The following is a 25,148-nucleotide window of genomic DNA, read 5'->3' on the forward strand; positions in this document are numbered from 1 at the left end:
TCACTCACCTTTAGCTTTAACCCGCTGGTGAAGAGATAAAGCACATCCTTTGGTATGTGTTTTTTAGAGTAGGTAAATAGTTGAGTTATCTGAAAACAGATCTTAGCAATACCTCCTGAGCCTTTGAGCAACAATATGTATGGACCTCTAGCTTAGCTGTCAAAACTGACTGATTACTACAAGTAATTCGAGACAAGATAAGGATCTGTGATCTCTCAAACACAAATCATTGATAGACATCTCAGGTTGTGCATTGTCATAACCTTATCCTGGCCGCTGCAGTGCAATTCCAGCGATAGCTGTGTTGCAGGGACTCGAGAATGTGAAGTGGAAACTTTGGAGAAAAGCAGAGTGGTACATTTGTCACGCAAACAAAAAATGTGGTTGGTTTGAAAGCAAGTTCAATTTTGGCCAGTGTTGAAACAGTCATGTCTGTTGTATTATTTAGTGAGTTTGGTGGTGGGCTTTTTTTAGTCTGCAGGTTATTTCTGAAGCCTGCGTTATCTTGGCTGGTATCAGAGCTAATAGCTACAGGGAACGAATCCATGATCCAGTATCTTGATGGAGCAGAGTACTGCAAAACCACTCTGGGGAGGGAAGACTGAATTGAGATGATTTGGTGCTCCTCTGAGATTTGACTGTGCACTGGGCTGCTTGTTTCTCCCCAAATTTCCTTAATATTTGAGAAGATGGAGGATATGTTTCACTGATCTGTTCTAAGTGTGGACTGCAGCAGCTTTACAAGGGTGATCCAGAGTTGTTCTGACCCTTTGTGACCAGCACTGGGGCTTACTGGGCATGCAGTGACTTGGAGCAGGATACTGCTCTTCCTGAAAACTAAACCCGACGAAAAGTCATCTGGCCCTAATGCAGGGAATGGATTGAAAAGGCAAAAAGACAGTGCCTCTACCTGCTCTAACAGCTGATCAAACAGCAACCTGGAGGCATCTCTGCATGCCTTGGGCCTTTTGTAGTACTGTGAGGCTGTGCCTTACCCCAGCTGCAGTGTGCTTGGCACATCCTTTGAGGTACCAGGATTGTGCTGGCGTGGCAACTGCGGGACAGGCTGCAGTCGCAGCATCATAAAATAATCCAGGAACAGATTAATGGCTGCCGAAATCCTAATACTTATCTCTCAAGTTCAAGGTACTCATAAACTAGAGAAAAAACGGAAGAACATAAATCCTGTAGATGTTGTTTTGCTTACTATGATTAAATTTATCAGACTTTGTTGACATATTGTGAACCTAAATGCTTTAAAGAAATGTAAGTGCTCCTGCAACCTCAGTGCGGTTTGCAACATTGAACTCCCCAAGTACTACTTAGTTGCTGTGACAACTTCAGTATTCACAATGATACTTGAAATTGCAGGTGCAAAGTGTTTTTCTTTTAGTAACTGCATTAAATGTAGCTAGTGGTATAAAAAAGATGCTAGTGCTGTAAACAATTTAAAACTGTATAGGTATAATGCTTTTTGTCTCAGAACCACGGTTTTGTTTTCTGTTTGTTTTTTTTTCCAGAAAAAAGTGCCAGAAATGTTAATGAAAATAAATAAAATACAAATCCAGTACAGCTTAATTATTACTACTAAAGGTACCATAGGAACTTCAGACACTGGAGAAGTTATAGTCTTATGTGTGGCTTTAAAGTACGGATAGAGTTTATCCTGTCTAAACAGCTGATATGTTCCCTGTTCAGGAAGCCTATTCCTGGATGTGTTACCGTCAGCTCTGGTGGTCCTAGGGTGATATGGAATTAGTGAATAATAAATATCTTTCACCAAAAGTTTGGTGTTATTTAGGCCTCATCTAGCCTTTGGTTTTAAACTTAGATGAAGGAATTGCATCACATATGGCAGTAGATTGCAAGCTTTGCTGAACTAGCAGTGATTTGTTATTTAATGAGTATGTACAGAAACACAAGAAATCCCTCAATCAAGCCAAGGAGTTGGTGGTGAGTTACTGTAAGTTAGGGCAGCTTTAAAGGAAGGGTGGAAGATACTTCATTTCCTTATTTTTGTAATAGCCCTTTCTGTTAGTAGCCTTTCTTGTTACCTTCGAACTCTCATTTCCTTTATTAACGAATTCTCCATTTTGGCGTTGTTTGTGTTTGTTCTGTCTGTGTACTGGGTACTGTATCCCAGTGGGCAGCAACACTGCTTTAGCACTTGCCCTCCATGAGCCCTCCACATATTTCAAATCAGTGGGGTGTTTTTTTCTCTCTGTCCAAAAATAACTCTATGTCCTTCCCCTTCCTTTTGCTTTTGCTGTTGTGCTGAACCTGGGCATCTGGTGTCTTCTCAGACTTTAGAAGTAATTATTTTCACTGGAGAGAGGTATATACATACACGTGGCACTGTGTATGGGTTTCCTTCACAGCTTTCATAGTTTGGCCCAAGTTCCTGGTGAGTGAGTAAATTGCTGTTTCTAGCACTTTTTATTTACCAATGGTTACTTTTATTACTTTAACGGAGGGAGCTTTCAAAAGCACAGCATGTCATCCAGAATAAACTGCTTGTCAGGTAGAATGGTTACAAATACTTTTAAAAGGAATTTTAAGGCTAAGTAAGCATGACTGCTGGTTGCTTGGTGTCTGCAAGCACATCTCTGGGGCAGTCAAGTGGTGTGGTTCTGAGATAGCTATGGACTGCCTCACAGTCAGCAAAACTCAGTTTTAAAAATTATCCTGGTTCAAATAATGTAGGGATTTGCCAAGCAGAAGATAATGCAAAATATAAACACAGCAAAAAATGCATTTGCTGGTTTGAAATAAATCTTCATTGTTATCTAAAGTAGTACTGCCTGTTAAAATATTTTTGTTGAGTTTTTACAGGGTTTAATTGAAAAATATTTTTTATGCTAAGCATCTGATCTTTTTTCATTTATTTGTACTGTGTTTTCTTATCTTTGCATCCATAGAATGTATTTTTCTTGTTCTGCAAGTTAGCGTTTGAAACTTTACCTTTAAACCATTTGAAATGAGCATTTACTACAGAAATTTCATGTGACAACTTAATTCTGTGGATTCTTGACCTTTAAAGTGCTGAAGCTAGAAACATTTAATAACCAGCCATTGGATATAAAGTAATATGTATGTTGTTTTACTAGCTTGCATACATGGCAGTTTGAAGCAAAGTCCAAGGGTCACCAAAATCATGAAGTAAGCTCAAGTGAGTCAATGTGCACTGTGTAATTCAAAGAGCTGTCTGAACGTGTCACGCAGTGTGTATGTACGAGTGAAGGCTACCGGGTTACGTATAAGGTACTTTTCTGCGAGGTGTGGATTACAATTTCTCTGAAAGCTTCTGTGATCTGGAACCTACAAGGTGGGAGTGTAATTCAGTGCAATTGGTGCACTGCTGAATCTTAAGCAAGTGTGTGTGTACACAACCTGAGTATCGACCCGTACGGACTTGTGAAGAGGACTTGTGAAGAGCGGTGAAACCCTGAGGAGAAGATTGCTGTCTTGGCAAGTCCCCTCCGTCAGCTTAAAGGAGACCACCAATGTCCTTGACAGAAGGGAAGATCACTGAAGCTGACGACCTGGCGCTGCCATCAGCTGAGTGGGTACCAAGGGCTTTGAGCAGGGTAACTGCCTGCAGGAAGGACCAGGGAGAGGTATGGGTGGAGGTGGTGGGCAGAGGTTACTGGTGGAGGCAAAGTACTGGTAGGATTGAAACGGCAGAGAGTGACTACAGTCACAGTCAGAGGAAACAGGACTGAAACCTCAGGTCAGTCCCTGTCTGCTGAGCCAAGGAGGGTCGTGTGGGTGCCTAACCTGACTGCGGATCCTTGAGTGACGCTGTATGCCTGTGCCTAAGCTCCCAATGCAGGGGATGGTCTGTTTGCCCAAACACTTGTGGGACTGATCCCTCCTGTCTCTGGGTTGCTGGTGCCTTTTGGAGATGCTGCAGGAGGGCAGCCCAGGCTGACTGCCTCAGCATTTTTCCTGGCTACTGGAGCCTGGAGCTGCCACAGCAGTGGGCAGATTATGATCTTCACCTCAGATGTGCAAGACTTTTGTCTGCAAGCATTTCCACCTATTTCAGTGAAGCTGTGTTGCAAGGACCTGCTGGAGATGAGCAAGGGGATAGGAATCTGGCTCCTGGGATCCACGCAGGGCATTCCTACATTACTTTGGATGCCTTCAACCATGGGATTTCATGCTTGGTTCCTGTGCATGGGTGTAGCCTTGGGACTGGTACAGTGTTTGGGTTCTTGGGAGAAGCATGGAGAACTGCTTCTGAAAATTTGAAAGCTTCACCTGGGAGGGCAAATACTTGCCAGTTGTTTGTCATCTCATATGTGTTGGCCTGTAAATTCTATTTTCAGAGTGCAGGCTAAGAATGCCAGAAGGGAGTGGGAAATCATGTAAACAACTGTCCTGAGGGTACAGTGCCGTACTTGTGTTCTGTGGCAGGGAACTGCCTGGGCTGCCTTAACTCTTCCATTCTCTATGACTTGCACACCTGTAAGCACTGTGGCACCACAGCATCATCCAGCAACCCTGAGAGAGTCCTTGCTGGGAAGCAGCACCTCCCCATTTCTTCTCATCAAGTCTCCCGACCACCCTCTACATAGCTGAATCCTGGATGGAGTCCCCAGGCCCATTCCTCAGCTCAGTCTCCCTATTTCCAATAGAAATGTGAGCTTTTCCATTCCTTTCTTGTTTTTTTATTTGAAACAGTAATGCTGAAGGAGCAAGGGTCGAGGTGCTCCAAGGAGTCTTCCCTTACAGTACCCCTGGGCCCTGGACCAGTGTACGAGTGGCTTGATTCGTGGTGCCTTTCTTGTCTCTCCTCTCTGCACTTCTAAAATTTGTCAAAGGTTTGGGTGAGTGAGGTTTCTGCTTGCGTTGCTTTGTCCAAGCAGTGACGCAGGCATGTGCTCTTTTTCTGCCACGTAAGTGGGTGGTTTATGTGCTAGGAGGGAATGATTCATAAATTAGCTAGAGCTTGGGCCTTTTCTCTATTGCCTGAATGATGTGTGAAGAGGGTTTGGTGTTGGCCTTTCCTCCTGGTATTCAGTCAGGCAGGTTGTTAGGCAGTCACATTGTCACTCTCCAGCTGTAGGTAGTCCAGCCTCACCTGGGGTGAAATGCATGACATGGGAATAACTGCAGAGACAGTTGCCTCTGGTCTACAAGTGAAAACCATGAAAATACTACTTTTTGCAGAATTCTGTCACTTAACGGCAATTTTGGGAGGCACTTGCAACCAGGATGAGTAAGCACAGAAGGACTGTCTCTCAGATGGGCATCCCTGGGAGGGACAGCAAGCAAAATGGATGTCTTGGGGGGAAGTGGGATGGGGATGTTTTGGATCTCGGTGTATTTTATCCTGGGTTGTCTACAATAACAAGGAGACTCACGGGTGTGCTGAGTGAGGGAAGATGTGAGGGAAATTGAGGTGTAGGAAACCACAGGGGTAAATGCTTAACAAGCAAGTTGTTTGTTTATTTAAAATGACAGGGGATGAGCAAAAAGTCTTTTGAAAGCACAGGCAGGCTGATTCCTCCACTTTTTTTCTGATGTGAGAAAGCTCCTGTGATGTGTCTAATGAACTATGATGTCTCTCTGTAGAGAACCTGAGCAAGACAGTCAGAAGCAGTGTTGAGGGAAAGCATCTGCAGAAGAGAGAAAGAAAATCTTCCTCTGCTCATAGCATAAGTTATTAGAAACCTCAAGCAACCCATGGTTAATGAAACCAGCTTGTTTCTTTAGCCACACTTCAAAATTATATTTACAGAGGTTAGCAAAATCAAATATTTTTCTTTGTGGCCAGAATGATGTCATGAGAGACCGTCTCTTATATAACCTGTTTTTACTGCATAAATTGTGACCTGGCTTTGTCCTTAGTTCCCAAAGTTTTGTATTTAAATGAGGAGGGACTGGATTTTGTTTTGACCAAGTTGATTCTAATGTGAAAATTGTGGCATCTAGATTTAGACGATTCAAGCTATATTTTTCAAGCAGCAGAATATTCACAAATATTACCACAAAATTTTTGTTCTGTTTGGTTTTGGTTTGTTTCTACTCCTTTTTTTTGTTGATATAATTAGAAACTGAGATTTGTTCCCAGTCTAGCATCTTTGTAGGCACAGTTTAGGCACATTTTTCTTTACAGAACATATTTCTGAAAGTTGCATTGGTATAAGTGTTTTTACATGACTCCCCTGTACCCAGCACCTGCCCCAGGAGAACATGGGACATTTTCTATTGTGTCTTCTCAGACAGTTGTATGAAGGGACTTTTTTATTTACATGGATGTAGTATGACTCTTACTTGGCAGGGAGAAAAGTAGTGAATTAGTGTCACTTTGTGAGTATCTGATCCTTTAGATTCAGACTCGTGTGGGTCAGCGTTCACTTCAGGGATGCCTGTGAAGTAATTATCAAAGTTGGCTCCTGCCGTTGTGTACTGACCTTCTCCAGCACATGCCTCCTGTAACAGAGACCAAGTTATAAAACAGTCATCTTGGGCAAAACAATTGTGAAAGGCTTGCCGAGGGCTGATCGTGGATCTTGAGAAGGTACTTTAAGAATTTATGAGGCCCCTTGCCCTATTAGCACACCCACTGATGAGCACCTACCTGATTGCACACATGCCCAGCATGTATTTTGCAGCACAAGGGCTCTACTGCTCTGTGTTGAGCCCATTCCTGCTTTGGATGATGATATCGAGTGCCCAGCCGTGTTTGGCCCCAGCAAGCACACTATTGTAACTTTTACTCTTGGCATTTAGTGCGCGTCCTGGCTATTTTTCCTTCTTTCTAATTTATGAAACCACCAGTGGTTTCAGTGCTAGAAGCTGCTGCAGGATCTCTAGGTCTTCAAGAAACAGTCGTCTTCTTTAGAATACATTACTATGGATTAATACCATTTTTCTACTCTATGCAGTTTTGCATGACTCCGGTCATGATTGGAACAGTTTCTAGGATTAAGTAATGCAATTAATATTTGTTTTCGTCATAATCTTAATGCAACAGAATATATTTATTGAAACTCCTTGTTTTGATAGGGTGGGGTTTTTTGGTTGATCTATTTTTAGTTTATAGGCTCATTATTTTATATTGATGTTGGAAAAAGCAGGTTGTAGGCTGCTTCACTTTTGGGAGTCTTGCAAATGGAGAGATGCTGCTGGTAATTCTAGAAATGAATGTGCAGCCACAACAGCAAAAACAGAGCAACTGATCTACTCCACACACCTTGTTCTGTCTGTTTTGTGCTATTCAGTGCTATTTGCTGTTCAGTGCTATTTGCGCTGGTGGACTACTGCAAGAGTCTATTGTAAAGAAATTTATTCCTCAACTTGTGCAACTGTAGGAACTTGTAGTATCAGCAGAACTACATGGGGCTGAAATACCTGATGGTTTTGAATGGATTCAGGTGCTTCATGTTCTAAAATAAGAATTGTACTTTATAAAAGAACCTTGGTGTCAGTGGAGTTCCCTCTTAAACTGCCCTATTCCAGAATCCCGATAAATGTATTCCTGTGTATCTCACATGTTAAATTTAACTTTGTCCCTTGGTGGCTTAATTTTGCATACTTGCTTCATAAAATGTCTTCCCTTTTGTTATTTCCTGCTCTTCTGTTCTCTGTGGAGTTTTAAGGCGGTTAGCTCTATTGGTCATGTTATTTTACTCAAGAAAGAATCTGTTTCCATAGAAAATGAAGTCATGGTGATTTAATTAGAATAGCTTCTAGAAAGGAGGGCTATCTTGTAAGCAACAGTATTTTCTTTCCCATTTTGTATCCTTTATGGTCAAGAAAAGGTGTTTTTCCAGAATAGTGTTGGATTAAGAGCTGAGACAGTTCTACAGACCAACACAGTTTGATATTCTATTACTACTTTTATTTTAATGTGGTGTATAGCCATTGAAACTCTACAACATTGTAATATCTATGACACAGTCCTATACACTGTTATTGTTCTAGCTTTAAAATGGATTGCCACCCATCCCAGAGTAAGTAAATTTAGTTTGAACAAACAAACAAACAAATTATTTTTAATGTTTCCTGAATCCCAGGAGTAAGAGTTTGCCATTTCATTTTGAATCTCTTGCCTAAGGCAGATCTCAGTCCTCACACTCAGTGGGAATTCAGGGCATTCAAAGGCTGATTTGTGTAGAACCAGAGCCCTTTCCAGCTGTGACAGTCCTCTCCTAATTCCCATTTTAAAAGGAGCAAATAGATACTAAATTCTGACCAATTGATTTAAACCACTTGACAGAATGGATTTATTGCTGACAAGATAAACTCTCATAAATGCCTCTCAAGTTGTGAATTGCATTTCAAGAAATGCTTTTTCCTTTCTCTTCTTTACCTATCAGGAGCAGTTCCGAACGGAGGAAGGAGAAGTCAAGAGATGCAGCAAGATGCAGAAGAAGCAAAGAGACCGAAGTTTTCTATGAACTGGCACATGAGCTGCCCCTGCCCCACAACATCAGCTCCCACCTGGACAAGGCATCCATAATGCGCCTGGCAATCAGTTTCCTACGGACTCATAAGCTTCTGTCTTCAGGTAACACCTGGCTAAAAGAAGTTAATTTTTAGTGCTAGTTGATGGCACCTTGGTAAGATTGTACATGCTCTTCTTTGAGCACAGGGTTACCAAAATAACGAGTGCAGGGTTTTTGCCTCTCTAAAAAACCTCTTAGAACTCCTGAATGTGATTTATTAAGCTCAGTTATAAGAGTTTAAGCTTTTAAGAGTTTAATCAAAATTCAAACATGCACCTTAAGCTTCCATGCTGAAAGAAATAAATTTTGATTTGGCATGGCAAGCATCTTTGTGCCACCACATTCAAAGAGCAGCTGGGAAGTTCTGGGGGTCCAATACTTTGTTTGAAAGGACTAATTGTTCTATCCACTGGCAATAAATAGTATGTAGATTGTTTATGACAAGGTAGACTAAGATAGCTAAAACAACTTTTAAATACTTGATGTGAATGGATTCTGTGTAATCAGAGCCTTGCTCATGTTGGACTAGTAGGAAATGTAAATGAGCATAATTTTTATAGCTTGTGAAAACTGATCAAATTAGCAACATTCTTATTTTACCCCTGTAATTGAATCATCATTTGATGAAAATATGTGGCTTGAATAGCCTGTAACATCAATGAAAACAACTGATGTTCCAGAAGAACTTTCACACAGCGACCTGTAAGTGTTAAGAATGCAAAACAACGCCTGCATTGTTTGTGAAAGGTAAACCCAAAATTTCATCTTTTACTTCATTAATGGCAAAACTCCCAATAAGGTCATGATTGCACTTCCTCTTTTCAGAAAAGTTGAGTCATGCCATAGCAATTATTTTAATAAATGTTATTAGGAAGTATCCCATTTTGTGGATGAGTATGCTGTTGGTTTGTTGTTGGTTAGTCTGAAATATATGGCAAATTCAGTTCTACTTCTGTGTGCTCTGTAATTTTTTGTGGCGCTTTTGGCTTCTGCTAAAGACTATTGTATAAAATGTAGGTATTTTCATCTTTGCTTATAGAATGTGGTTTTAACATGTACTTCTGTGAAAAGTAAAGTTTATTTGCTGAACAGTGTTTGGAAATCATCTCTGATTTCGTCGTGTAACTAATACTTGAAGAAGTTGCGTAGGTAGGTAAATATTCTTAACTTACCGTACACCAAGCCAATTTGTTAGCAACTTTCTCATAAAAAAAAAAAGCTGCAGTTCTTCAGATATTTATGTGGCATGAACTAGAGACTGACCCAGCATAGGAAAAGCAAACTTTTGAAAGGCTGTAACAGATAAAATAAATAATCTGTGAAAATTGACACTTGCTTGTGAAAATTGACGTGAAATAGTTGGATGTTGTCATCATCAGAAAAATACATTTGCTCAACTGCGAAGATTAAAGTGAACTTTTCAAATACGTTTACATTTCTCAGTGAGGAAAAAATCTACAGATGAAACATTTATTTTGATGCTTCTGTAGTCTAAAGGCTTAGACTCATATTATTTGATAGTGATGACAACTCAGTATGTATATATAATATCCATATATACATATAAAGATAGGATATTTCTGTGACAGTATTTAAAAAACAATGTGATTCATGCAACTTTTCTTGAAGTACCACCAGTACCCAGCAGTTAGAAAAGAATCTGGAAATAAAATGTTACAGTAGCAACAGGCTGTGCTTTAATATTTCATGCTTTCTCTATGCTAGTTATTTGCTTAGCCTTAAGCCTGATGCACTCACTTCCCCAATATTAACTCCCCCTAAATATTAACTTGAAGTCCTCTCATTAAAATGTGTGTTAGTCAAGTGCAGATTCGCCCGTGGCTGCATCTTTAAATAGCAGAGGTGTAGATAACAGTTTCAAAGTCTTTGACACTTCTATTCTGAGGAATTGAAATTAGGGTACTTTAAGGGGACTGATTTTCAGGAAATTTTCGGTATTATTTTCTGATAATAAAAATACATCTAAATGAAAGAACTCAAGCCAGAAAAACATGTCTGCTGCTCATCTTCTACTCTGAGTATAGCTAATACTTAAATTACATTTTATATTTTTGATTGTGGAACTCTGAAAAATGTCTGTTTGTGGGCTTGATTCTCAAACACATTTCTCCATTTCAAGGCACTTTTGCCTGAAGCAGAGAAAGGAAGGCCCTTCCCAGGACTGCACCCTCATTTTTCTGCAAGCTGATGCTCCAGATGGGATTTCAGAGATGGCCACAGGCAACTTGCCAGCCTCAGTCCACTGGCATTGAGTGTCTCATACCCCTTCCTATTATTCCCTGACTCGGAATAGGGCTTTTCACTTGTGTAACTTGGGCTGTTTTACTAGCTGTGTCTGCATAATGATTATTTATCTGTCGGGAAGCCAAGACCTAGGGAAATCTATGCCCACATTCTTCCAGCAGGTGAATGGCAGAGCCCCTGAATCTGAGCCCTCATTGAGAGCTCTCCTGCTACGTGCCTCCAAAAATCCTGACTTTTGGATTGCAGGGTGCACATCTCCTGCAGGCATTGCAGGGCCCGAGCTTGGCCCTTGTATCCTATCATAATAGGAAATAGCTGGTTGTATATCTCAGAGTTCAAAAGGGTAAAAAATACCAGGTTTTGCTTTATAAAAGTTGCTGCTTTACTTAGTAACACGTTTCCCTTTGATTTTCACAGTAGGCAATTCTGTGTGGGAATGTTGGAGAGGAAGCCTTTAACATTTAGAAATGCAGGCTGTTCGTCTGACGGCCTGATTGAGATTAGTATCACAGGAAGCAAACTGAAACAATGGCTTTATAATACTGTTTCCATGTTGTGCACAGAACAGTACACGGTATAATTGGAATGCTAAGTAGAAATATTTAATTATGATAATCTTAAATATTTTTCAAGATGTCTCCTAATTCTCTTGGCATAATACATTTTTGCCATCGTCACATTCAAACGGTTGGGATAAATTTAGAACTGATCTTTGTTCATTTCAAGTAAAGGTTTTGATCCCATAAAATTGCTGCTGAAAATAGGCATTCTGATGCTTATCAGTAGTGGAGCTTTTGGACTTCAGATCTTAAGTTCTTCAGTTCAGTCAGAAAAACTGTTAGCAGTACTTTTCCCTTATTATTTTTAGTATAGCTAGTAAGTTAGGCTAATGCTTTTTAGGGGGGTTAATAGATGGCAAAAGAGGAATAACTGACTTTTGCTAAAGAATGGCTGTCTTGGTTAACAGCTAACATCATGATAGTTGCTAAGGCTGACTCAGATATTCTCTTTTTGTCTGAATATGAAGAAGAGAATTCATTTCAGGAAGCCTGTATATGCGGTCCCAATAATTTTAAGTGTTTATTTGAACCATGCTGATGCTAAAGGCATTACAGGAACCAGAACTCTTTGGTACCAGTGAGTTTCTGTGTGGCAGGACTATGGACTTTTTAATCAGGCTAATCAGGCAAACACAATTTTATCAGCTTGCTTTAATCCCATCCCAATTGTGTGGTCACCCAAGTGGCTCTTCTGTGCAGAAATCCAGCAAAGGAAACTGGCTGGGAATTGCTCCTGTGCAGGCAGACAGCAGCAGAAATGGGGAGGGAACAGGGAAGCAGACAGGAAGTTGTTTGGGAGAAGGGAGGCCACAAGGAAGCCAGTGTGAAGTTGTTTCAAGGGAGGGAGACAACAGAGCCGGAAAGCCAGCAGGGAGCAGAAGGGAAAAAATAGCTTTTCTCTAGGCTTTTAAGCAAGAGGACAAACTGTGGGGAGAATTGGTGTGGACATTGTTTTTGAATGTCTGGACAAACTGCATCTAATGTCAGAACATTGTGGCATAAAACAGTGCTTTAAAAATAGCATGTCTACTTCGTTGCTTTTATTAAATTAGAAAAATATTTTTATAGTGACACTAAGAATGAGAGTGGAACCAGGTGCTGAGTGCTTCAACTGCTCGAAGGGGTGTCCTTTTTCAGGGAAAGTGCACCAGAAGGTCCCATGGGGCTCAAAACCTGGTCTGATGGGGTGCTGTATCCTACCATTCAACACCGATGGCTGTAAGACTCAAAGCAACTTCCTGGGAGTAGCATATGAATGATTTGGCTAGATATAAAGTCTGCAATCAAAATGACACTAGCATGAGTGTTCTCCTTATCCAAGTTGCTTTGTGCACTTGGAGATAAGAGCCCTTCAGGAAGCTTCAAGTTAAAGAGTAGCTTTTTCTTGATGTACCTAAATTGAAAGCTTTTATTGAACACGTTGAGAATATCCCCTTGAACAGGATGTACTGCCCTGTCAAGACAGAAAAAAAGGGAAAAAAATCAGTCGCTTTCCTTTGACAGAAAACAAGAAACCAGGAAGAGACAAGACTGTCTCAAAGCTGCTCTCTCTGATGCAGGATGAAGCTGCTGTTAGATCTTCCCTAACTTTTGGCTGCTGGCGTGAGGCGGTTTTTACAACTGTCTGGAGTGGCAGCTATAGCCTGGTATCTGTTATGCACAATATCTAAGTGGCTTTCTGGTACTTATAGGAACCAGAATGAGAGACAAATCCAGGAAAATTCTGTGCAGGTGACTGTGTGACCTCCAGTAGAAACACATGTTATCACCATCTACCTCTTAACTAACCAAAAGGCCCATTTGAGTCAGATCAAAGGTGTTAAGAGGAATATAGGCTGTTTGCTAGGAGGTTGTTTATACCTGGGCATTTGTTTCTTGTAAGGAGAGCCTGATTTTTGAGCCTTCAGACTTGTTCCAAGAGGTTGGACTGAAGGAAATGAGCAAGCATCTACGGAAAAAGTGTTCTTAAACTTGGGAACAGTGCACATCCTGACAGTGGGAATTAATCAGAGCTTGTTTACAAGAGCTATTTTTAGCATAAAAGGTTATTATAAACACTGCAATAAGCATTTGCTATCACAGTTCAAAGTTTCTTTTCAATAAATAGTTACTACTTTGGTTGTTAGAAAATTTATCAAAATAAATACTTATCAAAATTTAATACAGACTGAGACATGGACTGAAAAATACCGTATCAAAATTTGCTGCAGTAATAAATGCTGCCTTAGGGCAATATGAACAGTGGATGACCCTTCAAATGCTGGGACATGAGACATGGTTGATCTCTTGGTTCTCCTGTAGCTCTAACAGTCATCCCAGGGAGGCCACTGCACTTTTCTGAGGCTTTCTGACATGTTTCAACATCTTCCGATGTCACCTAGACAGAGATTCTCCTCCTGTGTAGGCTTCACAGCGTAACATGAACACAGTCTTGGCCAGTCTCCATCAATGTAGCTATGATATGAACAATATATTATAGCACTTCATTCTGCTAAATGTGCTATTAACTTATATGTAAAATGATCTATTAGCAGTCCAGTCTCTCTGCTATTCTGTCATAGTGCCCTACCTGAGGTACTCCCCTTCATAGAGGGGAGATGAAAAATGTTTTAGGAAAAAAAAACAAAAATGCACCCTTATTTCAAAATTCAGTTACCAACTATTTTGAAAAGCAATGCTAAAAAATAAAATAGAAAAAAAAAAGTCAGTATAAGCTGAGTCCCACTGTTACCTTTCTTGAAGACCTGGGAAATCTGGCAAGTCTACGTGGGGTGCTGCTATCTTGATAAAGTGACCTCAGACCTACTGGAAACCAAAGGCTGAAGTTCTACCTTCAGCTTCTCATGCTTACTTCCCACTTCCCTTTGGTCCCAGCTTTCTCAAATATTTTCCATCTGAAGCTGAATTTTCTTTTGCTAATGTTCCAGTCCAGCCCCAAGGTAAATTAATGAAGAAAATTTAAAGCAAAGGGAAAGACAATAGGGATCCTTCCTGAGGAGGAGCTTGCAGTAGCCATGCCTTTATTTGTTTTTCATCTTCAAAATAGAGTCTTTCTAAAGCCAACCATGTTTTTACTAGGGGCAGTGACTGAATTGCTTCTGATGGGGCAGTTCCTAAAGTGTGTATACCCTCTGTGTATTACTAGCTAGTAGTTTTCACAGGAGAAAGGGAACATGCTGTAATGCTGAGACTGCAGACATAGGAGGGACTACTATTTATTATTTATATTACTATAATTATACCAAGTTACCTGATACAGGGCATGCTAGGGCCACCACAGTGATGCCCAGCATATTTCTTTGCTGCAGACTAAGGATCCTCAGGTAGCTGATATGCTTCAGGGGGTTAGTACAGATGACACCTTCTGGGACTCTGTTTGCAACCACCATAAAGAACCTCGAAACAGCAGAAGGCATGAGCACCTTTGGTGTGTCCCTCAGTGCTGGAGCTGCACAGGGTAGGCTACTGGGGGCTGCTCATGGAGGACAGGCAAGGAATAGATGGGTAGCAGTAGCACAGTGGCTCCTGGAGGTACTAGCCCGATAGTGCTTACACTTTTCCTTGCCACAGCTGCTCTGTCTTTGAAATGTGAGCATCCCCTATTAAGTACTGCAAGAAATCTGTATCTGCTAGCTCCCCTTTTCCTGCCGTGGCCAGGGCTGCTAAGAAAAAAGGATGGGGTGCAGTGGGGTTTATTGAGTTACCAGGGAAGCTGGAAGGTGTCCGCAGAATACTTGGTTGTGCTTTGTGGTTATGTTAGATGGGGTGCACAGCAGCACAATCATCCCTACCTCCTCCCAGTCCACATTACAGATGACTCCAGCTGGACAAAGATAATTTTAATAAAAACAGTTGAACTCTGATCCCACAAACCCCTTTAACCACGTACTTTAAAGCTGACTGTATCTTTTAAGTGCTGTGCTCAGCTCTGACATTAAGGGTTTGAACCTGCAGCCCTAATGTGAGTGATCCTATGTCCTCTGTGTGTGTTTGTATAAGTAATATAATTTATATACATGGAAAAGCAAACTTAATCATCTGATAATACAAGTAAAGTGTTTGTCTTTCACTGTTGGAGGCATTTAAGAATACAAATGCTTTGAATAGCCTTCCTGCCTTTGAATGGTCATGTTTTGTTAATGCAAACTTAATGAGCTGGGAAAAAAAAAATGGAAAGGAGGGCCTGGGGTTAGAGCTGAAAAGTCATTTTTTCTCTGAACCCACACTTGGCTGATTGTCTTGGGCTATAGCCATGATCCCTGCTGAATAAACCATTTGTTTGCTTCCGGAAAAGTAAAAAAAGACCCTTGACATTCTTTACGCAGCAGAAACAAGCTTGGGAGCAGATGGTCACTTACCTCTTTTTTTTTTTCCCCCACTTTTTTTTTTCCTTCCCTAAATGTCATTATGGTCAAAGTGCATACTATTCAAATAATATTATTGTGTATTTTCTGTATTTTAAATGCTAGTTCTGATGTAATTTCCTGAAGTCATTTGCTTTGTACTGAGGAGGAACTGACCCCTGTGTGTGTAGCTAGAATTGCAGAGCAGGGACATGAAATGATAAATCCCCAGCCTGTGCTGGCCATCCCCAGAGAGTGTCCTCTTTTCCCTGCTACCCAACAGTCATGTTGAGAAGCAAAGGGTGATAAAGTGCTCCCCATGGCTCCAGGGCTGAGTCCATTTCTTCCCTTATTTGCATGATGGGTGATGGGCTGCTGCCGGGGAGGGATGTTGAGGAACAGGAGGATGCAGCAGCAGCAGCCAGCATTGTTTTTGTCACTACTCATCTGTTCCAACAGGGTTTGGTGGGCTCTGCATTGCAAGGGTTCCTCCCTCTTTATTTGCTTACAGTCCATCCTTAGGCACTAGCAGACACACTTGGAGGAGCTGTATAGATCAAACTTAGCCTTTAATTATAACTCATTAATACTTCAAAGTAAAAACTGCACTAGTTTGGCTCAGCCTCTTCCTTATCCGAAAAAATACCAAACCCAAACCACTTCTATAATGTTTTACAAAGCAATACTCCATTCCTGCTGCTAGACTTCTCCCCAAAATGAGTATTTCAATAAGAAATAGAAGGGAAATTATCAATGTGCTGTTTCATGAGAGAAAATAACAAGAATTAAAGACTTTTCTCAAGTGCTGACAGTATGTTTGCTATAGAACAAAAAACTTTGTGCTGAAATTGCAACATTAAACCAACAAAGAAGAGCAACTTCTCAAAGAAACTTGTTTAAGAGTGCCACTGTTCTTGCGAGTAAGGCTGATGCAATTACAACTGGAACCTCTGGGCAGCAAAATTGGTGGTGGGGCCAGCCTGGAGCACTCTTGTGCCACCAGGAAGGGACACAGAACAGAATTGATGCAGCTCTTCTTATGTCATCCTTATTGCCAAGGGCTATGGAGCACCTTTGATCTAGACAGTACTTAAACCCTTGTTGTCTCACAAGGCCATGGTTGTTTTTGTGGGTTTTTTTTGCTTTGTTTGCTGGCTTTCCCCTCCCAAATTCAGAGCCTTACAATGATATATATTTGCAATGACTGATAACAAATGTGCAGGCTAACTGACAAAACTATAAAGATAAACTCACCACAGCATGTCTGAGGTACAGAGACCAGATCTGTAAATAGTTTTGTAAAAAAATAGTTCCAGAAGTTTCACACAAAACATATAAAGAAATTAATGGGCCAGCTCCTACACTGGAATTTTTCTATACTAGTCATCTGCAAATCATCCCCTGAAAGCTTCTTATTCATGGAACTGAAACGTGTAAAAGCATAGAAGGGAAACGGACTCTTGAGTGACTGGTATTAGGAGAAGCAGTGCCTTCCCTTTTCCTCCCTGCTTGCAGTTTTGCCTACATACTGCCTCCCATCACAGGAGATGGACCATGTGAAGCACGTAGCCGAGGGCACGAGGGCATCGCAGTGCCATCAATTGTTGTGACAGTGCAGCCAAAAAGTACCAGGAAAGCTTATAACAAACAAACAAAACAACAACAAAACCAAAAAAGCACTGTAATAAATATTCTAGCATGGCCTTAGATTTCAGCTCAATGGTGGCATGTCCTTCTCCAAAAAAGTGTAAGATGAGTCTGCCTAGGCAAACATCTGAGACGTAACCAGAATCTGAGGCTCTCCTCCATGTGGGACAGGAGAAGTGTAGGGGGGTGACGAAGCTTGTTGGAATTTGGTGGAGTGGAACACAGGGAGTTCTGATGTCTGCACATGGAAAAGTGGAACGGATCTGTGGTTTTCCGAGGAATACTGAGATTTATGGAATGAAAGATGGATTTACCCAGAACGACTTCAAAGGAGAGGTTTTCTGATTTTTCTTCTAGAAGTAGTGTTAACAGATGTCTCCTTATTGAGTGGAGAGGTCTATTTAGACATACTCTGTAGGAACCATATTTAACTTCTTGGAAAACCTGACCTGATGGAAAAAGTCCTTTGTTAGATGTTTGTTCGGAATACACAAATTACTTACCTTCTGTAAGACTTGCCCTATACTTTGTGCCCGTTAGGAGGTACAAATGTTGTGTGTGGCCAAGAGAATGTGCACAAAGAAGATGCACTTCAGTGCCTGGGTATGTAGGCGTTATTGACTGAAAACACATCTTACAGAAACATACTAAAGGTGAACAGAGGGTCTATTCTATTTGCTAGAACGTTTAGAAAAGTATCTCCTGCCCTTCTGCTAATAAGGGCATCATGCCTTTCACATGCTGTTTAGGAGGCCCCACCAGAAGGAATTTGTGGAAATGAAATTTTAACAGCAGGAAAATATTTTATCCCCTTGAAGCTGGATGTGCTTGCATTGAAAAAGGATGGCTAGGGTGCTGAAGGCTTTAAGTGCTATTTTTTTCTTTTTTTTTTTTCTCAGTATGTGCTGACAATGAGAATGAAGTAGAGGCAGACCAGCAGATGGACAACTTGTACCTGAAAGCTTTGGAGGGTTTTATTGCCGTGGTGACACAGGATGGAGACATGATCTTTTTGTCAGAGAATGTCAACAAATACATGGGTCTTACCCAGGTAACTTGTTCTCTCACACTTTCCTCTCTTTGTAACACAGTTCCTAGAAACAAGTCCTATGCCTAAATGCAAAAAACCCAGCTGTGTGTCACTGCAAAAAAAACTGGAAATAAAATGTCTTATTTCTCAGGCAGGTACCCTGCACAGCAGACAGTAGGGGTGGGGAGTTGCCTTTCCCTTCCTATCAAAGTTGTAGTGTCTTTGGTGACTGCAAACTTGCCTTCATAGATATTTCCATGGAGAGGAGAAGGCATTTATTTAACTTGTGCCTTAGACTATGGGAGAGGAGGGATAGAGCTGCTCTTTTGGGTCCCCCCTTTTCTGCTTTGTGGATTGGGGTTTTTTCCTTCTATGTTGAAAATATCCAGTGGTGTTGACTGTTAACTGCACTGTGCAAAGCCAAAGATAAGAGAATTGTTCTGGGGAGAAAATAAAAAGTTATGGATAGGATAAAAAAAGGGAGGGTCACAGGATTCATGTTTGTGAGCATCCTGTTGATGCACTTAGTTCTAGTGACCAGTTTCATTAGAATAAATGGTATTTGAAAACAGATAAATACTGTCAGTTGCTTTTATTTGGCTAAGTGTAGCTCTTCCTTCTGCACAGGTGGAACTAACTGGACACAGCATTTTTGACTTCACTCATCCATGTGACCATGAAGAAATTCGAGAGAATCTGAGTCTAAAAAATGGTAAAAATGAAAATAAAAAGTCACTGTTTGCTTTTTAAATAACCAAATGAAGTAATTGGCTAGCAGTAGAGATCTGTTAGTCATGGTAAAAAGAATTCTCATTCCTAGAATAATGCTTAACTGTTATTCAATGCTTTGCAGATTTGTTTTGTTTTTGCCAAATATTGCTTAAATATGATAGCACTAAGGACTGTTTATTTAGTGTTTTCCTTTCATCGAGTTAATACGAGCATAATGTTTTCAGTTATAATACTTTGGAAAGATTTACATGCTGCAAGCTAAGACACAGGTTTTAATGCACAGAGTCCTATTTAAGTTCCACTTAGTTTTAGGTCTGAGCTCTACAAGCTGCTCTGCAATGGTCCATGCATCTTTGATGGTCTCTGCAGGTGAATTATCTGAGAATTAGTCTCTTATTTCTGTTGAATCCTTCATGCTTAAAAGTAGAAGAAATGAAGAAGGAAAATGGGAAAACTCATTTCCCATTTTCCTTATACAGGTCCAGGCTTTGGAAAGAAAAGCAAAGAGATGTCAACTGAGCGTGACTTCTTTATGAGAATGAAATGCACCGTTACCAACAGAGGCAGAACTGTTAACCTCAAGTCTGCAACATGGAAGGTACCATATTTGATCCATAATAAGTGGTTTTGATTTTAAAAAACATTTTGGCATGTAGAGAAAGTGCATTCTAAGTTTGTTTCTCTTTATTTCAGGTTTTGCACTGCACTGGACAAGTTAAAGTGTATAACACTTGCCCTCCTCACAGTCTGTGTGGATATAAGGAGCCTCTGCTCACCTGCCTTATAATAATGTGTGAGCCTATTCAGCACCCTTCAAACATTGATATCCCCCTGGACAGCAAGACCTTCCTGAGTCGCCATAGCATGGACATGAAATTTACCTACTGCGATGACAGGTAAGCTCCACTGATTTTTCCTTTCCATAGGTGTTTCTGTCTTCTTGAACAGAACAAGTTCTTCCAAATGCCCTCCTGTGTGGACCTGGTAAGCAAGAACTAGAAGAAAGTTCAGTCCATTACCAAAACAGCTATTTAGTGGCTCACTTAATCCACCTCAAATCTCAATTTAGGCAAAATGGTACTCCTGCTGTATTTCCTCCTCCTGCCAAGTGAGGAATTCAGTTTTACTGGCAGATGATGAGGCAACTTGGAGTCACGAGCATTAGCTTCTTGGGGATTAACTGATAAAACTGAAGAGTATGCAGCATCTCTGTTCTCGTGTTTTTGAGAACGTCTCAAATGGTGCCGTATGGACCTTAGTCAAGGACTGCTTTACGGTTGTTTTGGCCCAGGATGCAATTATCGGTTAGCTAGCAAGTACTTTATGATCTAAATTAACTAAGAATTGCTAAGGCACCCAGAGTACCTGCAGCTCTGAAATGGGGTTGCAGCCTCTTGCTCAATGAAAAGCAAACAACCTTTGCTGGTTATCTATCTGCTCCTTTTAGTGACGAAATGAAGGGGAGGGGATAATCTTGGGTCAGGCAAGGGGCCGTGTCCTCTGCTCCCCACACTTCCCTCTTAAATGGAAAAAGTGGAGATCCCCCTACTCTTAACTTGCCTGATTTCTCCTGGGATCTCAAAGGCATTTCGTGCCATCTACCTCTTCTCCCTTTCTACGTATTGTGATAACTGTTTTCAATGTGTGTGAGTGAGCCAGAGATCCTTTCCGATGAAGTGTCTTCCTGTTCCCCATTTACCCAGAAAGTTCTGTCTTTACTGCTGTGAGTTTGGTGTTTGTTTTGGGGTTTTTGAAGTTTATGAAGTCATTCCTGAATTCAAGATGAACTTTTCTGCGTAAAGAAACTGGTCTCCTGAAATTCAGATGTGCTAGCAACCTCTGAGGCCTGCAGGGTTATCAATGGGATTATACATATGCTCACATTTTACGCAAAAACTCACAGGATTGACAACTTAGTTATTTTTTTCAACCTCTGAAGGTTTTTTTAAACTTTGCTAAGTAAGATTGTTGTTTTAAACAATGTAATGAAGCAACAGTATAAACCAGCAGTGTTAGCAGCTGTGGATGAAAGCAATATTGCAAGTGTGAAACTTGTGACGGACCTTCTGACCTCTCTGAGAATTGAGCAGCAAGTGTAACTAGAAATGGCCTCTCATGTAATCACAATCAGATTTTTTTTTTCTTTGTTAATACTTTCACAATGAAAATATTGAGATATCAATAAGATTTTGCTGCTGCAGGGGAAAGCAATGATTTCTTATTAAAAACAGTGTACCTTTAAATTACTGGTGCCATTCAGTGGCAGGCTGGAGGAGAGTAGCAGAGGATTTTGCTTTACTGCAGCATTCATGTGTCTCTGCAAGACTTAATGCGTAAGCCATTATAAATGAGAATTAGAGGGACTGATGCTATCCCATTAAAGATACACATGCTTATTTTAAAAATAATAACATATTATACCCTATCTTAAATAGTGGGTGTTTGATTTACAGAGAAAATATTTCACATGGCAGTGAAATACAACAGCTTCCTCTGGAGGATTTGACTTGTAGGGATTTTAGAGATTCTTTTTCTTCAGAACCAGACAACAACAAAGCAGCACATCTTATATTAGACAGTTTTGGTTGGATGTTTCATTCATGTTTTAGTGAGACTTTAATAAAGCTGTAAAAAGCCAGTCAGGCCAGAGAAGGAAGAGACCTCACAAACCTTTCAGGTTCTTCATAGCAGATCTGCCTGGCTCTTACTTCCCTCCCAGAAGAGATGTTGATTTCTCTCCAACAGGCAACACATCACTAGACACATAAAAATGCAAAACACTCAGCTGTTCTTATCAAATTCGGTGCTGCTAGACAAACTGCATTGAAGGAGCAGCTTATGCCAAGTATGTAAATCCTGGCTGGGGAGTGGAGGAGGGAAGGCAGCACGTGCCAGTCAGATGCCTAAACCCTTTTACACTTACTCTGTCCCTTCTGCAGCGATCCAGCTCATTTCTCCATAAGAGACTGTGTCTTTCCAGTTCAGGGCTGATAATATTGAGGGCAGTGTGCCTCCTCTACCAAGCTTCTGCAGCGGTCCTAGTATGTTCTGCAGTTCATCTGGTGTGGACAGGTCTGCTTCCTGGGAGCAATAAGTTTTTATTTTCAAAGCATTCAGTTAAAGAAATGCTAGGATTTCCGAGGATAATCTCTTATGAGGAAAGCTTATAGCCTTCGTCTGTCACAAAGCAACATGCAAAATGTAGGCTGGCTACCTTACAACACCTAGTAACAAAGACAAGTTGGCTAATATGAAGTGCCTTGATTCTTTTGGCTTTTCCTTAGGAGGGTACAGGGTAGGTGCAATATGAAGCAGGCAAGACTGGCCATCCCTCATTTAAAATGTGTGAGACAGTAGCCCATATAATTTGCCCTCCAAAAATAATTATGTATGTGGGCCTATGACTTACCAGTAATTAGGTGGAAAATGTTTGTAGTCTTAAAACAGTTTTTGCAAGGTGATGAACCTGCAAAGAAAGGTTTGTGAGATATGAATAATAAATATGGTTGTTCTGTTAAATGCCTGCTTCAACCATTCCTGGAGAGTGATTTAAAAATGTTCCCTTGCTCCACTTATCTTGACTAAGTGGTTTACAGGAAGGATTATTTTAGCTGTAATACAGAAATGCTGACCAGTGGTACAATTTAATAATCCAAGTGAGGATTTATTTCAGCTGCACAATGCTTCTGTGTCAGGTAAGATCACCAGTGAGGGTGTTTTAGTCAGAAAAAACGGCATGTCTTTGTACAAAGACAATTTTGTTACTTTGGTGTCAAAGCTAATGCTCAGCGTATCTTCCTGTGCAGGGCCACGGGGCTAATCAGTAGGTAGAAATAACAGCAGTGTGTTTCTGTGGTGGAGAAATCCACAAAACAAAAGTGAAAACTGTATCTGAATTTGGTAGAAAACCCCAAAACTGCTTCAAGTGCCCCAGCACATGCAGTCTGAGCCTTTATGCTTTAAGCACAACAAAGGAAAACCATACACTGCAGATTGGAGGAGAATGGGTTTCTGAAAGCATTTGCTTCTCACCTTCATTCTTGTGACTTCTCAGTTGCTGGGGAGGGGAGAGGAAAGCACTCTTTGCCTGTAATTGCCATAGATAGCATCTGTGAGGGGAGAGAAGGATAGATAAGAAAACAAATCTGTTTTGCATGGGATGAGATGTGCAGGTGGCAACTCTGGAGGCTGCGTCACCAACAGGTTCCCTGGCACTGGCACACTGAAAAGTTTATGCTTTGTTACTTTAAAGCTGTGGCTTGCCATTGGATATTGTATGTTCCTGATTATAAGACATACGATTAGTTATACTCTAATGGAAGTCATGCTCTAATGGAAGAGTTGAAGAAGAAAAAATGAGTGATGGAGGATGTATGGTGATTCAGAATAGGATGGTGCAGGAAGAAGTAATGCCATAATGTTGATCCCAGCTAGGTTTCTCATGTGTGTATACATGTGGAATTCAGGCTGTGCCTGATTGAGGAAACTGAGTTGTATTGTGCTTCCAATTATGTCCCAGTAAAACAGCAATATGCAGGCACAGGACCTTGGATGAGGATTTAAGTCAGTTTGCCATTTGACCTATATTCGGGGAATATTTTTAAATTAGGTGAGAATGCAAATAAGCATTTGAATGGACCTCCTGTCCCTCCATCCCTTCTCAGGGGAAAATGCAGTATGGAGATAACAGTGAAGTGATGATATCTGAAGCCAAAGATCCGCAACTGACAAAACTGACTTTTGTTATATGTCATATTTAAGAATTAAATGTGACTAACTTCTTTTGCTAATAATGAGACTTTGATTTAGATGGACCCAATGAGTAGGAGTGACAGAGTCCCGGTGAAGATTTTCAGGTACCCATCTAGTTTTTTTGCCTAGTAGGACAGATACACCTGACCAGGCCAGCCATCCCTCTCAGGAGTGGCCAAGAGTCCCAGGATTTTGCATTTTATTTTTGTTATTGGCCTGGGTTAGAGTAAAAGGAGCCATGAATATTTTTGAGAGGAAATGTGGTTAGTTGGCAAGACTGCCCTGCCGCCTGCTGTAGCAGGCTGACAGAGTGCTTTACTCCAGGTATAGTGTCTGTGTTGGGCTTTATTATTTTTTCTCTTCTTTTTTTCACTCATTTCGCTTTAAGTATAACTTTGTTTTGTTTGTTCCCCGTAAGACCAATTTAACTTCAATAACCTGGTAATGGTTTGAATACAAAAAGACTTTGTTAAGAGATCCACACCTTCACACACACAGTCCACACACGGCCCCAAAAATATACACCCAGCTATTTTTTGGGGCAGTAAACATTAGAGCACTCTTTCACAAAAGAGCCTGAGTTCTCAGTCCTGATGGTTCTTACAATACTGTTTTGACTCTTGACTCAAGAAATGGTATACGATAAAAACCTTTGTGCTCCTTTAAAGGGACAGAAAAGCACAATTTTAGGAAAAACCGAAATACTTGAACTAACTCATCTTGTAGGAGAAGCAGGCTTTGAAACAGTGAAGTTTGTTGCTTTGCTGTGTCTCAAAGAGATAACGTAGTGCAAGGTTGTACAGTTCTAGAAACAAAGTTCAGATCACTTCTTTCCTAAATGTGCATCCTAAGCACAAAACTGTGCCTTTGCTCCATGTTCCAAAAATTATATATTAAGGTACTTAAATATATTGTATATTAAAGGAAACTGAAGTAGAACTCAAAAAGCATTTAAGTGGTGGTAGCTGGGACAGATCCCCTACTGCAGATGGCTACTGCACGCCTCTTTACTGTGTTTTCTGAGATTTTGACCTCAGTACATCATGATGACAAGTTTAACTGAGAAAACTGTAAGTGCCAGTCTGGAAAAATTAAGATTCCCCCAAAGGTATTTGTGTTCTCAGAAATGAGTGGTTAACAGGAAAATAAACAGTCTCACAATCCACCTGTCGTTTTCAACAAAAAATTATTATCATCTTCCTAATTAGCATTCTACAGATGCAAAGGAAACACAAAGCCTACCATGGCAGGAATGCCATCCAAAACCACCATACAGTTTGTTTTCTAATTTTGTCATTCCACAGCTTGCACAAAGAGCAATTTTCTGTCTGGTGTCTAAGCAAAAGTAGAAGTCTTGTGT

The 25,148-nt window shown here is 40.7% G+C and overlaps 1 protein-coding gene across 2 annotated transcripts in view; it reads left to right on the top strand.

Moving 5' to 3' along the window:
* EPAS1 (endothelial PAS domain protein 1) overlaps positions 1-25,148 on the top strand; it is a 77,710-nt gene that overhangs the window by 33,726 nt on the left and 18,836 nt on the right. The window contains exons 1-6 of one of the 2 annotated variants that reach the window (XM_027641282.1): positions 3,459-3,562; positions 8,331-8,521; positions 18,174-18,325; positions 18,932-19,016; positions 19,516-19,634; positions 19,730-19,932. In XM_027641282.1, the coding sequence (XP_027497083.1) occupies positions 3,504-3,562; positions 8,331-8,521; positions 18,174-18,325; positions 18,932-19,016; positions 19,516-19,634; positions 19,730-19,932 (809 nt within the window). In that variant the 5' untranslated portion in view covers positions 3,459-3,503. Of the gene's footprint in view, positions 1-3,458; positions 3,563-8,330; positions 8,522-18,173; positions 18,326-18,931; positions 19,017-19,515; positions 19,635-19,729; positions 19,933-25,148 lie in introns of those variants that run through there. The other variant, XM_027641283.1, reaches the window with a different exon arrangement.

This window comes from Corapipo altera, unplaced genomic scaffold, assembly GCF_003945725.1.
Source record: "Corapipo altera isolate COAL_440 unplaced genomic scaffold, ASM394572v1 48b, whole genome shotgun sequence".
Taxonomy (NCBI): domain Eukaryota; kingdom Metazoa; phylum Chordata; class Aves; order Passeriformes; family Pipridae; genus Corapipo; species Corapipo altera.